At 37.6% G+C, this 14998-nt stretch overlaps 1 protein-coding gene across 2 annotated transcripts in view; it reads right to left on the bottom strand.

Annotated features, from left to right (window-relative positions):
- Positions 1-329: 329 nt before the first annotated feature.
- SFT2D1 (SFT2 domain containing 1) overlaps positions 330-14998 on the bottom strand; it is a 37644-nt gene continuing 22975 nt past the window's right edge. For both annotated transcript variants that reach the window (XM_067560777.1, XM_067560778.1), the window contains 5 exons: positions 9577-9658; positions 6350-6385; positions 5476-5534; positions 3478-3507; positions 330-1045 (listed from right to left, as the gene is read on the bottom strand). In XM_067560777.1, the coding sequence (XP_067416878.1) occupies positions 1006-1045; positions 3478-3507; positions 5476-5534; positions 6350-6385; positions 9577-9658 (247 nt within the window). In that variant the 3' untranslated portion in view covers positions 330-1005. The remainder of the gene's footprint in view (positions 1046-3477; positions 3508-5475; positions 5535-6349; positions 6386-9576; positions 9659-14998) is intronic.

Here is a 14998-nt window from a genome sequence, read left to right as displayed (position 1 = left end):
CTAGGCAAAGTATATTTGAGTACTCCATATAGCTATATATTCTCTTCAGGTAAATTAAACCAGCAGGAGCAAATTTTCAAAATACTAATAAATATTAAAGATGCTTTAAAGTCACTTTTGTATTCTGAGACAGTCTGAGTTAGAATTTAGTACATGTACCAACACAATTATTTTTACTCTCAGATAGATAGTGGGTAGCAAAAGAGAGTTGAAGTAAAAACTAAAAGTGTGTTGACAAATTTCCAAATGAAATATATACTGCAAGCATAATGTTTTAATTTTCCTGACTATGTAACTCTGGCTCAAGTCTAAAAATTACGTAGTCTAGACACTTTTAAAATAATTCATTTATTTTGTAATCATTGATTTATATATTAACCATAAGCCATTTTAGTCAAATGTATTTAGTCAAAGTGAAAAAATTGGTGTTTAAAATGTAAGCATTATAATAAAACTGAGCAAGCTTTTAACAGACCTCTTCTTCACACCAAGCTTTCTCCATACCTCACATGAACAAACATTTCAAAGCAGCCCTACTAGCTAAATAAAAAAATCTCTCCACAATAATTACAAAATCCTGATCTTTGGGAAACGCATACAGTGAATAACAAACAAATAGTAATGGCACATAACAAATAAAAAACAAAACTTTATACGAAATATATTACCCAGAATCCTAAATTATCTACATTGGGGATTAAACTGTGTTAACAGAAACTGAGTCAAACAGTTTTAAGACTATATTGCATAAAATATTAAAACTAAATATTAAAACAAGTTTCCAAATGATTCAGACAGGGACAAAACACTGCTTACCTGGCTCATATTTAAACTTGGTTCTGCTAAAATGATTTAATCCCCAGTGTGCAAAAGGCAAGGAAGATACTAATAAACTGTCACCAGATGTTGTTTCAGGAGTGGAAGTTGATAACAATTTTTCTGAGCAAACTTCACAAAAATATAAAGTTGGATTTTAAAAGTTGACTGGTTTTTGTTTTGTTTAATCTAACCCAGGCAGGATGTGAAGCATTTAATCGCAGCATCCCTTTAAAAACAAAAAACAATTAACATTTATTTTTTTACAAGCCACGTTCAGGTCACGAATATCCTTCAGACTATGCAATATTTTATGTTACATTTCCCAAAATTAGTTATAAAACATACCAATTCAATGATAAATTCAATTTTAGATGACAAAATGAAAATTTTAATTACTTGCCAGATGCAGAATTCTGATAATTCATGAAACTCTATGCAGAGTTTGAAAGGTCTGAAGGGGTGCTGCTTCCCCTATGATCATGCTGTACGTTGGTTTTGTATACCATTCCATTTGGATTAGTCATAATTCATTCAGCCTCATTTATTGTCATCTTCCCAAAATAATTATTGGCTAGTCAGCAGAATTTTTATACTTGGCTATTAGCCATTTTGAAAATTCAGGGACACTCCCCATATTCTTGAGTTTAGGTGAAATAAATTACCATATGCCCCAATAGAGCTGTCCTAATTTTAAGATTTATATATGTAATAAAATGAGTGTTAAGAATAGGGTAGATCACATCCTAATGGAAATGAACAACCCCCTTAAGGGTATTTTTGTTGCTACAATTTTCTAGTAGCAATTAAAATAAATGATAACTTTAGACAAGTTATGCGATACCATTTCCTGGCACCATGTAACAGTTTAGCCAACTATTTGCATAAGATAGACAATGTACAAAGGTTTACTTGTCATGGCATTTTAAACTAGCAAATGCCTCTGTTACCTGAAAAGGAACCAGGCTAGTACAGTACTTAAACTACCTGTCAAAAATAATCATGAGGTTCTTTGTTTTTATTACATAGACTCTTTTATATTATCTAATCCAAACAATTGAACTGAAGCAAGTAAATTAATGTTTTTATCAAACTAGTATTCATATAAGGGAAAGAAAAGGCCACGGACCAATGATTGTTAATTCATACTACTGTGTTTTAGTATGGTAAAACTAATTTGAACAAAAATAAGCCTTTGGGAAGTGAGACACAATTGTTGGAAATGTAGACATTTAGAATGCTAGTAATCTGACTGGGGAAGCTGGATGTATCAAAATTCAGATGACATTTTATAGTATCATTTAATATGAATTATTTCACTGCTTGCAACTATCTTTAAGACACAATCATATTAAAAGTAATGAGATCAACTATTGCTACAACTAATTGTATATCATGGTTTAATCCTGCCACACCTAAGAGATTGTAGCAGAGACTTTTGTGGCTTAAATCAGGTTTTAGTGGAATGTTACAGAAATGTAGTGAGAAAATATAAGATGAAAGGAGAGGTACAGAACAAATTTTAAATACTTAGAAAAACTTAACAAGGCAGGATATACTTTATAGGAGCAGTCAGTCAAAGTAAAAAAAAAAAAAAATCAGAGTGAAGTGCTTTAATATACTATTGTTAAAAAGACGAAATTGCACTTTAATTGAAAGAGTAGAGAAAAACTAGACTTAAAGTTATCTACTTTGTGCATTTGACAGCATTGTGTGTTCTCCAAGTTTCCCCTGTGCATCTTGGAATGCATGTTGGAATAATGGGGACAGATTTTTAAGAACAGGAAAATGGCAAAAATCACACACTGGTAGGTGGTTCAAAAACAAGTTTAAGCAACAAACTATTTAATTTTTTAAAACTGACTAGATTTCAAGTTGATTGTGTCCATTTAAGCTACCAAATATCGTCAAATATATATGAAACTTGATGTAGGAAATATGATTCAACACTGCTTAATTTAAGGACATTATAATCAACAATTATTTTGGTGATAAAAACCTAGAAAAAATGCTACAATGCTTTAATAATTAAATTACTTGGTATCTTTATCTGCACTGCACACGACTTAGACTTCAGAATAGGCATTAGTTACAGTTAGGCTTGGCAGAATTTATTTATAATTCTAAATAATCTAAATTTATTTAATCTAAATCTAAATAATCTAATCAATCTAAATTTTTATTTAAGCATTTTTAAAATTATTGATTTAACATGTTCATAGAATTTTTTAATAACAGATGCTGAGATTTAAAAAGTTCAAGCTTTATAACATGCACAATTGCTGACAACACCTATCAAAACATACAAAGTAAATAGCCTTAAAAAAATCACTCTAGTAAGTTCTCAAGCAGCATTTTTCTTACTTTGCCTAGCTGTAGAAAATATTTCCATCAAAATGTAATCTGTGTCTGATGAAATTAATGTTTACAGACATACCGATAAAAATCTAATCCTTCCAAGCATACTTATAGTACAACTTTTAATTCAAACATTTATCCTCTAAAAGCTGAAAAAATGATGATGGAGGATATTACATTTGGCTTTTCAAAATTAGAAAGTTAAGAGGTGATTTTTCAACAAAATTATACTTGAAAAACATTGTAGAACTAAATAGGCCAACTTTTATTTTTATAAAATGAGGGCAATTAAGTGTGACTCACCTTGCATAAGGAATATATGACAGACTATACCTGAAAAAAGAAAGGAAAAATGGTTATTTGAGATCTTTCATTTGTTTTCTACATATCAGTTCACTATTTTAGTGCAGAATTAATGAAAGCAGACTGGCATAATAAACCCTGTAACAGGATTACCTATTCAAGTTATATCCACTTGAAAATAAAAGGGCTCTGCAAGAACTAAGTGTACTGCCAAGAGATTGTCTCCCTTTTTCTTTGAATGTTGTTGCTATGTAGTACATAACTTCCACTGAATATGAATTCCACTACAAAACAGAATATGGAGATTTACTATCACTTTAGGATTCTTAACTTCGGTTCCTGAAGACTGATAACTGAACTATACGAAACCTACAATTCTCCCAGAAATCAAGATAGCAAAGACATCTTTGTCTAGTTTTAATAGAAAAAAAGTAGTTTATGTATATATGTACTTTGTGGTATATAGTGTTGTAGTCTACAGCAAAGCATATGTGTTTGTAAGACTATTGTATGGTACTTCGCTTTTATACATGATGTGCCATTACCATCTGAAAGTTACTCTCACAATTAAGAAATTATGTTTCACTGTCCTGGTCAGACATGGGTGGATTCGGTATCAGAAGACCACAACTTTGTTAAATTTTAATTTTAGTTATAGGGTCCTAACCTACACCAGTCCCCAAGTACTACTTACTTACCTGAGTCCAGTGCAACTTTAAATAGCCTCCTTATCAAACAACAAATGGTCAGGGTTGGCCCGCTTCAGCCTAATCTCTAGGGATTCAGCCTACTTCTGAATCCTCCCTCCTATGAGAGGACATTAGGGTACACTTGAAAGGTATCCCTATCTGCAGGGACTTACTGTCTCCCCTTCTTCCTCCAGGCTAATAGGGTGCACCAGTTAGCTCCAAGTTTTCTTCAGTTTACTTCTGGGAGCTGGCCATTTTGAGCCTCACCCTTGTGCTGGTCACTGAGGAATGCCAACAAATAGCTTGGCCATACAGCCAAACCCACTGCCCACTATCTGCCTCCCTTTGGTCCAATCTCTAAGTTCTCCCAACCACACATTGGCCAGTGTCTGATAAATGTGCTCATCTTCCCTGTTCCAAATATAGGAACATCATACCTGATTTTTCCTATATGAAATCACCACAGCCCAGATCCACAAAGGAATTTATGTACCTAAGTCCCAATTTTAGGCACCAATGTGATTCTCTCTCTCTGACACCCCCAACCCCCACATTGTGCCTAAGCTCCAGCTGAGAAAGTTCCCTAGGTGCCTACGTTTCTGCCCCTGGGCACGTGCACTGCTGCCTCGCTCTAAGCATCCAGATGCCTATCCACTGCTGCTTCGCTCTAAGCATCCAGATGCCTATCCCCAGTGTGATCCACAAGTCAGGGGAAAATAGGCATTTGTCAACCTCTCTCACCCGATCCAGTAGGTGTGTTCAGAGCATGCCTATCACACCACTCCCCAGTAAAAATCCTGCTGGAGAAAATGGAATAAGCAGTTGTATCTTCCTTATAACTTTTAGACCAGTGCTTGGAAGACTCACTTGGGATGTGGAAGACCTGGGTTCAATTGCTCTCCCTGCCTGATGGAAAGAAGCGATTTGAACAGGGGTTTCCTACCTCTCAGGAGAGTGCCCTAACCACTGGACTATGGGATATTCTGATGTGGTTCTCAGTCAGTCTTTCCTAATTGAAGCTGGTGCACTTTAGATACAAAAATACTTAAATAGTCATTAGAGCAAGGGGACTGGATCCTTGGTGTCCCACCTCCCATGTGGGCACCCTACCCATCAGGCTAGAGTCACTCACTCTCAGACCCAGTGAATGAAGGATCACATTTTCTAGCATATAGCTAAAGTTACCAGACACTTTTCTGCAAAGTAACTGAGCTAAATCCTGCCTACTTGTACATACATATGTACTTCTTCATGACAAGTTTATGTGGCAAGTGATAAACAATTCAAGATGAGTTTAAAAAAGCCTTACCAGGTCATTGCTAAGAACTGGAATATGCAGAATAGCACAGCCAAACCTTTCTTACCCCACTAAAACAAAACAAAAGAAATACCGCAGATTAAAATGGATTTGTACAAAAATGAATTTAGCAACTAAAAGCATTAGCCTACTCAATCCAGTTCACCCCAAAACTTTAGCTGATCCATGATGCTCAATCTCCTTAGCTATGAAGGGCTAGAAGCTTAAACAGACCTCCCTTCCCTTTTTAAAACATTGATTATAGTATTACGGGGTCATCATTCCAATTGAGGAGAGCTAATTAGCATATTTGCTACATAAGTCTTCTCTAGTTCTGAAACTCTTCAGAATGAAGAATTCCAACTATCTTCTTCATGTTCACTATCCATATTTGATTTGTGCAACTTTACAGCATATGTATGTTCTTTTCAGATATAAATTTACCTTCATCCCTCGTATTGATACTTGAATTACAAAAGCATAGAACTCAGGCGGTTTAAGATACTGTTATACAGAAGTTTATCATTTCTGTTTTCCTTTACTCATTTTAAGGGCTAATGTTCTGCAAGTCCTTTCCCACAATATGCAGCTCTAAGAGTACTTTTGCTCTGTAGCCAGGATGTTCAGTGCCACCCACCAACTAAATGCAATGCAAACACCAAGGTTGCACACTTCCATTAAAAAGGCAATTTAAAAAAAAAAAAAAAAAAAAAAAAAAAAGATTCACAAGGTCATCTATCCCTCTGACTTCACTTAACTTTAATGATACAATCCCCAAACTGCTCTTAAACATTAGATAAAGCACAGAGTGCAACCAAAGCCAATAACCTAGCCAAGCCAGCTTGCCCTTAAAAGGACAGAAAGGATTTGAGTTAATATCACTTACCCAGAATACAGCACACAGAGTGAGTATCAAACACAACTGAAGAAAAAAAACAAAAAAAAGGGGGGATTAGTATGCAAATATCCAATCAAGCAAACAGTTTATGCATGTTCTCAATAAATCAGAATTTTCAAATGCACCATCTGAAACAAGGAAATCCAAAGGCTGCTCTATAGTATCAACATTCTGAACTTAATCCTGAGTATTAATGCCATAGACAGTGTCACTGTGAATCTAGAATTCACAATATCCATCTTCTGACAAGACAGGCACTAGCACGATAATGGACAACCCATTGTTAAAAACATCCATTCATAATTATTGTATTTGACAAATGTAGACTTGGTTTCTGCCAATGTTTTTGTCTTCCAGTAATAGTGAGAAGAGGCCCACTAGGGAGCAGCTGTTTTGTATTCAATAAAAAAAGCTCATATGAATCTTTATTCAAGCTACTCATTTGGCTCTTTGTTATTTCTTATCAATTGCCACTTTGCATTTTAATAAGATAAAAGGTGGATGCCAAGTATAATTAGCTTCAGTATCTTCGAGTAGGTGATGCCAAATAGCATAAGGGCCAGATTTATGAACAGAGTAGATTGTTTTTCAAATTAAAATCCCAAGAGATTTGCAATTTTAAGTGCAGTGTCATTATCTGAAAAGTAGGATTTCCCTTCAGAATTTAAGTATAAAATGCAGAAATGTACAATTAACCATTTGCCTTGAGTTCTTCATCCAACTACATTTCCCCTAATCTGGTTTCCGTCCTCTTCACTCCACTCCATTGAAAATGTGCTCACCAAGGCTTCTAAGGGCTTGTCTACATGAATATTTGGTTCTTTGCAAACTGCAGTGTAAACTGACCCCACACTGGTCTACACAGATATTTAGGTACTCAGCAGGCTATACTGCCATGCACTAACAGTTCCCTAAAGCACTTTAATCTACACCCATTTCAAAACTGGATAGAGCACACTAGGAAACTTCTGGTGCATGGCAGAAGGGTCCACATGGACACTTCGTGCATGACAGACTAGCATGGGTTAGATTTGCATTCATCTTGCAGCAAATTAAGCATTTACATAGACAAGCCTTATGTGGCCTTTATGGAACAAATAAAGTGTATACAGTTATCACCCTGACTACTCTATTTCCATTTTTCCCACCTTTTTTGTCATATTTTAAGTTCTTTGGGACAAGGATTATCTTCCTGTGCAAATGTACAATGCATAGCACATTGAGAGCTACTGCAACATACACAAAAATTAAAAAAAATACATTAAAATAACTTTAAGGTTGCAAAGATAAGCACTCAAAAATTAGGAAAGTCCAGAATTAAGGCTGGCCCCCGTGTGCATTTGTATTCTGATATACTCTTTAATTACATGATTTTCCTCTCACACAGGAAATCTACCTCATTCAGTGTACAGAATGGATTGTGCTCCTTTAAAAAAGCAGGTATTTAATATTTTGTTTTAACTTCATGATTCAATGTGTAGCCCCCAGCCTTATTTAGTGCACTTTTCTAACTCTGCTCTGAAGACAGAATTATTAATTTCCTGAGGGGCCTTTCTATTGAGTCACAACTATTAATGAATTGATCTTCACAAAACCTTGTGAGATGAGTGGGTATTACATATTACAGCTGTGGAACTGAGGCATGGAGAAATTAAGGTCCAAAGTATCCACTAATTTGGGTGCCCAATCTGAGACACCCAGGGACCTGATTTTTCAGTCTTAGCATTAGATAACACTATATGTTCAAAGCACAGCTCCCCACTGACTTCAGTTACAGCTGTTAAGTGCTCAGTACTTCTGCAAATCAGACCCTAGGGTTTTAAGTCAGGTCCCCAGAACACACAATTAGTGCTCATGTGTGAAAGGATGATTTTAAGTGACTAGTCCTGCATCACAGAAGAACTCTGGGCAGAGGCAGGGACACAATCTAGAGCTGGCCAAAAATGGGAATTCCCGTTCCATTGGCGGTAGGGAGGGGGGAAACAAAAGAGAGAATTCAGAAAAAATTACATTTAAAAATGGAACAAAAACAGAAGCTTCCTGCAGACTGGGAATTTTGATATTTTGTTCCATATTGAGCTTTTTGAAAGGTCTGAGGCTCCCTAAGCTGCTCAGGTCCCAGCAGCCCACCAGGCAGGGAATCAAATAGTTCAGGTAGCCAGGCATCCCAGGCTGCTAAGAAGCTCGCAACTATTTTCCCCTGGGAAAATTTGATATAGCAAAAAGTGAATTTTCCATCAGAATATCACTGACAAAGTTCTTAACGAGCTCTAATAGAATCCAATTCTCTAAGGCTGCATTCAAATGCCTTAACCATGAGACTGTCCTTTTCCTTCTTGCAGTCCCCTGCCTCATTCACGACACATCTTCCAACTGCTGCAACAAATAGTGTGGCTCTTATCCCCTTTGCATTATATCAGGCAACTCTGTAACCTCTGTGCTGTCTGAACCCAACACAAAGGGCACTAAAAGCGCAGGAGCGTCTCCCTTCTTTTAGTTCTGGTGCTCTGCCCAGCCTGGGCTCCAGCAGTCCAGAGCTACAAATTCAGAGAAAATTCTTCTCAGCCCCAGGCTGAAGCATGCCCAGTTTACAGAGAACGTTGGGTGAATTTAGCTATGATGTGCTAGCAAGTCTCCACAGACCGTGCAATGTGAGATTTCTCAAAAGTTTATAACCTGGCCATATTTTGTGTGTGTGTTTGTGTGTGTGGGAGGGCGGGGGAGGATGGGGGGGGGGGGTGTCGGGGTCACAGGGATGGCAAAAGGCACACTCCGATACAAAGACCACCTGGCAAATTTCAGGTACCTGCTTCAATGTATGGGAGAGCTAAAACTTTTCAAAGAACAGAATTTTTTTTAAACACAGTACAACATTTTTTTAAAAAATTTTTCCTAGCCTCAATCTCAAAACAGCTGAAGTATTTTGGGTGAAGTTTTCTTAAAAAATTCAACCTGAGATTCACACCTGGAATGGAAAATTTCAGCACAAATGATTAAAGTTTGGGAAAATTTATGAGCAACTAAAAATAGTCTTATGATGAGAAATGTCAGGCACTGTTAAAAGCTGGTGCTACCAGCCCAGCATATAATAATCCAATAAAAACTTAATGTGCATTCAGAAAATACTCTTTCCAGCAAAAGCTTAAGATTTGCTTTTCTCCCCCCCAATGCATTAAGATTTTAAAATTGAAAAAAAATTAGTAAACATAGATTACCAGCATAACAATTGTAGCAATTAATCTTGTTGGCTCAAACATTTTTTTCAGCTGCTTCACAGGTCCCATCAAGAAACACGTACTAATGAAATAAGGAAAAAAACAGTAAGGCATATTCAAATAATCTTTGCAAGGAATCAAAATAGGTAACTTATAGAACCATCCAATATTTAACAAGACAATATATAAGCTAGAGCAGTGGTTCTCAACCTTTCCAGACTACTATACCCCTTTCAGGAGTGATTTGTCTTGCATACCCCAAGTTTCACCTCAGTTAAAAATTATTTGCTTACAAAAATCAGACAAAAATATAAGCATCACAGCACACTATTACTGAAAAATTGTGTACTCTCTCATTTTTACCATATATTTATAAAATAAATCAACTGGAATATAAATATTGTACTTACATTTCAGTGCACAGTATATAGAGCCATATAAATGAGTCATTTTCTGTATGAAATTTTAGTTTGTACTGACTTCACTAGTGCTTTTTATGTAGCCTGTTGTAAAACTAGCCTAATATCTAGAGGAGTTGATGTACATCTGGAAGGCCCGTACCCCCCGGTTGAGAACCACTGAGCTAGAGAAAGGCATCACACTTCAACAACAGCTACTGATAGGGTGAAATATGAATACTCTTTATACATTTGTCCTGGGAATCAGCCTACATGTGTATCTGCCCCCTATTTCCTTCCAAAATATTCCTACATATACCAAAGGGACATCAGTTTGAGTCTAGTCAATCTAGGACTGCCTTAAAATGAAATTCACCTGAATTGAGGAAACATGAAGGATTATAAGTAGGAAGATTTATCAGGCTGAGTATGACCAATGCCAAACCAGTACAGAACTTAAGTTTTCATTTAAAAATAAGTTTCTGGCTCTAACAGTTGCAAAGAAACTATGAAATCTCAACTGAGTAATACTTCTGCAGCTGCCAAGCAGTGAAAGCATCTGCTGCTTTATACAGTCAAGCCTGTAGGGGGAACTCCATTCCTTGTACCTGAGCTCAGCACCAGATCAAATGGAGGAACAGCTGCAGCAGCCTTGCTGAATCCTCCTGTTTTCCTCAACCCTGGGCCTAACTGAAAGGGAATGAAGGTCGGTAGCTCTTCTGGACTTCTCCTCCTTAGGCCAGGCGTGGTCCTTCCTCAAAGTTGTCTGGCAGAGGACAGGCTCAGAATAATCCTACTCTGCCACTCTGCAGCTGGACTTAACCTTCCCTGCCTAGATATAGACAGGAAACGGAAAATATACAAGCTCCTTATCCTTCTCCAGGAAGAGGCCAAAGATTCCACCTCCTCCAACAGTCCCTGCCTAAAAATAAGGGTGCAATTAGAACAGAACTCCCTACTCCTCCATGGAAAATGAGTTCATGGGATTTGTATGCTGAGTTGCCAGGAAAAAAAGTGAGACATCTGTTATCCACAGAAGACTTGAGATTTGAATTAGAGAGGTACTGAAGAGGCACTACTGAGATTTCACAGGAGCAAAGAGGAGAGCTGATGAAAGAAGTAAAAAAACTGAAAAACTGGTGGGAAGAAAACTGATGAGGTCGGAGTGAATGGTAAATGGAGTGGTGTCAGAGTTGAGAGAGACTCAGGATGTCTAAGACAGTCAGGGGTTATGCAGCAAGCACATGGTGTGGGTTGTTTGAGAGTAACAGGCATGGCAACTGGCGTGAGAGGGATGAGAATGAATGCACGGCGCGTGATGGAAGAAAGGGTCTGTGGCTTTTCTCATCTGTAAGGGAATCAGGCCCTAGGTAAATGTGTTTCAAGGGGGAGGAAGAGGTAAAGTGCATGTGTTGAGTATGGTAAGGACAAGCTAGTAGATTTTAGCACAAGGTGGTAACTAAAAAAATATAACCCTAAACAGTTTGGTAAAATTATCTAAAGCAGCTTTAGAAACTTCAGGTACCCTGCCCATTTGCCATTTTAATTACATCTTCCCCATATTTTAAATGTTTCTCTTCCTTGCTGCTGTGTGAAAGAGCCACACAAACAGGGGAAAGAGTAAAAAATACAAAGTAAATTGAGAAAAAGAAGCAATTTTCCTCCTAATCTAAGGTACTGCTTTAAGAGAGCAGTAAGAATCCAAATAAGAATGTGATTTTTAATTTGTCAGTGTTTTTTAAAAGAAATAAAGGAATCCTGGAAAGTATTCATCTTGCTTCACAGGGAATTAGTATTAATCATTAGTGTTAACAGCAGCCAAATAGCTAAATTAATTTGGAGCACTGAAAATATATCTTGAAGTGATGAGACAAACCGTATTTCCTCTTCTGTATGAAAGGACGTAAGAAATTAAGTACATGAGGGAGGGAGGGAAGGATCAGTTTTACCTACTTCCAGTGTGAATGAAACAGCATTTTTAACATGTAAGATATAGATAGTATAACTATACAAAAGGAGAGAATTGATTTCAATGTGGCATCACCACCACTTTATTAAGAGTTGCAGTTGATACTAAAACAGATGAGCCAGACAACTTAACTGATAGGTAAAAACAAAAATTTAAATCACAGTGTATTTCTACAGCATCGTCAAGTACCTCAAATTATTAACATTTATCTCACACTACAAGTGAGATACAGTGGGTGAATACTACCTTCCTCACTGCATTGCCAGATGGGGAAGAAGACTGGCTTACAGGAGTTAAGTGACTTGACTAAGGTTGCATGAAGTCAGTGACAGCCAGGACTAGAACCACAATGTCTTCTGAATCCCACTTCTGTGCTTCAAGTACCCCAAGTTTATTTATAATGTTAAACAACTTATTGCACAGTGTTTACTTATTAAATTGGTGTATTTCATGTTTGGAAGTAACTAGTACACAGTGGTTAAAAAGCATTTAAAAATCTCAGGGGCAGCAATATTACATTAATGATTTGATAATGAAAGATTGTTTAAATGAGATCTTTCTCCCTTCAGCATATTAATTTTGTTTATGTAGTTTAAAAGGTCAAGTATTATAGCTGTAGTTTTAAAACAATGAAACAGGAATGATACAGTAAATGCCTGAACTCTACTGCAAGATTTGGTTATACCGAGAAGTCTTAGAATAGTGGGTGATGAGATGCGTCATCTATGCTGCAATACCTAGACATAAGAGCAGAATAATGAGCTTGATGTCACCATAAAATAGCTTGTGCATTAGGTAATTAGGGCTATAATTAATACTAGAGTAATTATTCTTCATTTTTTATGTTGACCATTACACAGTTACAGTAGAAGACCAATCTTGGTCTTCTAAAAGATTATTTCTACCTTATATCGACCTCCTTAAATCTCATGTGTGCATATCTATTGCCATTAGCTCTGTTGCAGACAGATGCCTTGGTCTGTTGCTGAGATCAATGAGGCATGGTACAGCGTACTCAGCACAGAAATATTAACTTTAATTGCACTTCAGAGGATGTCTGGAGGAGTAGACACTCTCCGAACACAGGGGTTCCCACTCAGATCCAGTGTCCTTCACACACTCCCTTCCTTTTGAGTGCTGTCAATCACTGCCTCCTGGAGCAGGAGACAAGAAAGGACATGACAACCTCTTCTACCTATGTAAGAGTCCTAAGCAATATTGGTAACAGATTGGATGTTAGTCTAGAAGGTATGAAGAGGTGACACTTGCTCTTCATCACCCGAATCCCTAGCATATGGTATCCCGTAAGACTCAGTTCTTCCTCTGTCACCTCTACAGAAGGTCACAGAGAGGCTATAAGATGCTGCAGACTTGTGCATCACCAATATGCAGATGAAACAACTATACACCTCCTTTGTCATCAATACAGCCTCTGCCACTACCAACATCTTAATGCTTGGAAGAAGTCAGCAGAAACTCAATTCAGCAAAGACTGACTGATCTTAGCAGAAAGAGAGGTGTGTTGGTGTGTGTCCCCACCCCTCCGAGTGCAACCTGAAAACTGTGGGACTGCCATGCCCTCTTCACTCTCCAGCCTAAGCTGTCCCTCACAATGTCTTGCTATTGACAGCACCCACCAGGCACCCAACAGCAAGCATGCAGAGAACCACACCCAACTAGATCCCATGAATGTTAAAACCTTGGTTGCCTCTTATTCTTTGATGCTGTCAGCAGGCTACACCTACACAGCCATCTACAGGCAGACACACACCCAACTGAGTTATAAGAGTGCCTTGACTAGCCACTCATGAACTAACAATAAAGAGGCAACAGCCAGTTATTCCCTCACCCAATTTGTAAGAACTCCACCAAAAAGGAGTCTATTCCCAAAAATATATTAATAAATCCACTCCCTCCTTATTGTAGGGAAGACATGCAACAGCTTTTGTTACCAAGCTAAAATTTCTAGACACTGCAATTCGAGACCACACTGATTGAGACAAAACATTAAACAAGTTTATTCACTACAGGAAAATAGGTTTTAAGTGATTATAAGTGGCAAGTGTAAAGAGATTAAAAGTAGTTAGATCACAGTCTAAATTCTACACACTAACAGGATTTGAATCTAAAAATTCTCTCAACCTGAGAGATGGTACATGCAGGCTACCAATCCTGCTTTCCCCACTGGGACTCCCTCCCCCCATTCAAAGTTATGTCTTTCAGCCCTTACTTTCTTCATCTTCAGGTGTCGAACTGTGGAGGAGTGAAGACTAGTGATGTCACACTCCCCCTTTTATAGTCTTTCAGCTAGCTTGCTAGAACAATCGGGCTTGTGACCTGTGGGATCGTCCTCATTGGTCAGTCCAGCCCCATTGTAAAAGTGCTTCCTGCAGCGAAGCCTTCACTGTAAACAATTCCTGTTTGTGGAATCTATTCTTGAATGGGTGAAAGATAGACATTAATGCTGTCTGACCACTCTATTGTTGTGCCTGAAAGGCTGTTTGTGGGAGTTTCCTACTTTGCAACATGCTCTAATAGCATATTCAACGTTTCATAACCTCACAACAATGGTAGCACACACAATCTGACAAGATAGCAATGTTGAGCAGATCAAGTCCTTTAAAATAATATCAAACAAGACATACCTTGTACAGAACATATCATAATTACATGATATTGGTGAATGTGGAGTTTCTGGAGTGTTGTTCTCAGACACAGAGTGTCACAAGAGGGGAGTAGGAAAACAGTAAAACTTGCCAATACTATCACCAAACTTAGATAAAGACAGCAGACTGCAAGAAGGGGATAACGTGCTTCAGAGTCATGTACTCATCCCTCTGTCTGGACACAGAAATTGCCATAATGGGGAGGAATGCATTCTTCCATTTTCCACAACCATTTGGACCCTTTCCTATCAGATAGCATGGCAACATGCTTTTGTCTTTCAGGTTAGACTACTGCCGAAGATGACAGTTGCCACAAGAGGGCTATAGATAGTGGCAGCACACAGCAGTAAGCCTCACAAGCCATAAAGGTAGACCCAATGTCATGCTTC

Source organism: Emydura macquarii, unplaced genomic scaffold (assembly GCF_026122565.2).
Source record: "Emydura macquarii macquarii isolate MOO-44397 ecotype Brisbane River unplaced genomic scaffold, CSIRO-AGI_Emac_v2 contig_2308, whole genome shotgun sequence".
Lineage (NCBI taxonomy): Eukaryota > Metazoa > Chordata > Testudines > Chelidae > Emydura > Emydura macquarii.
Note: the sequence above shows the minus strand (reverse complement) of the source record. Positions and strands in the feature narration are given on the sequence as shown.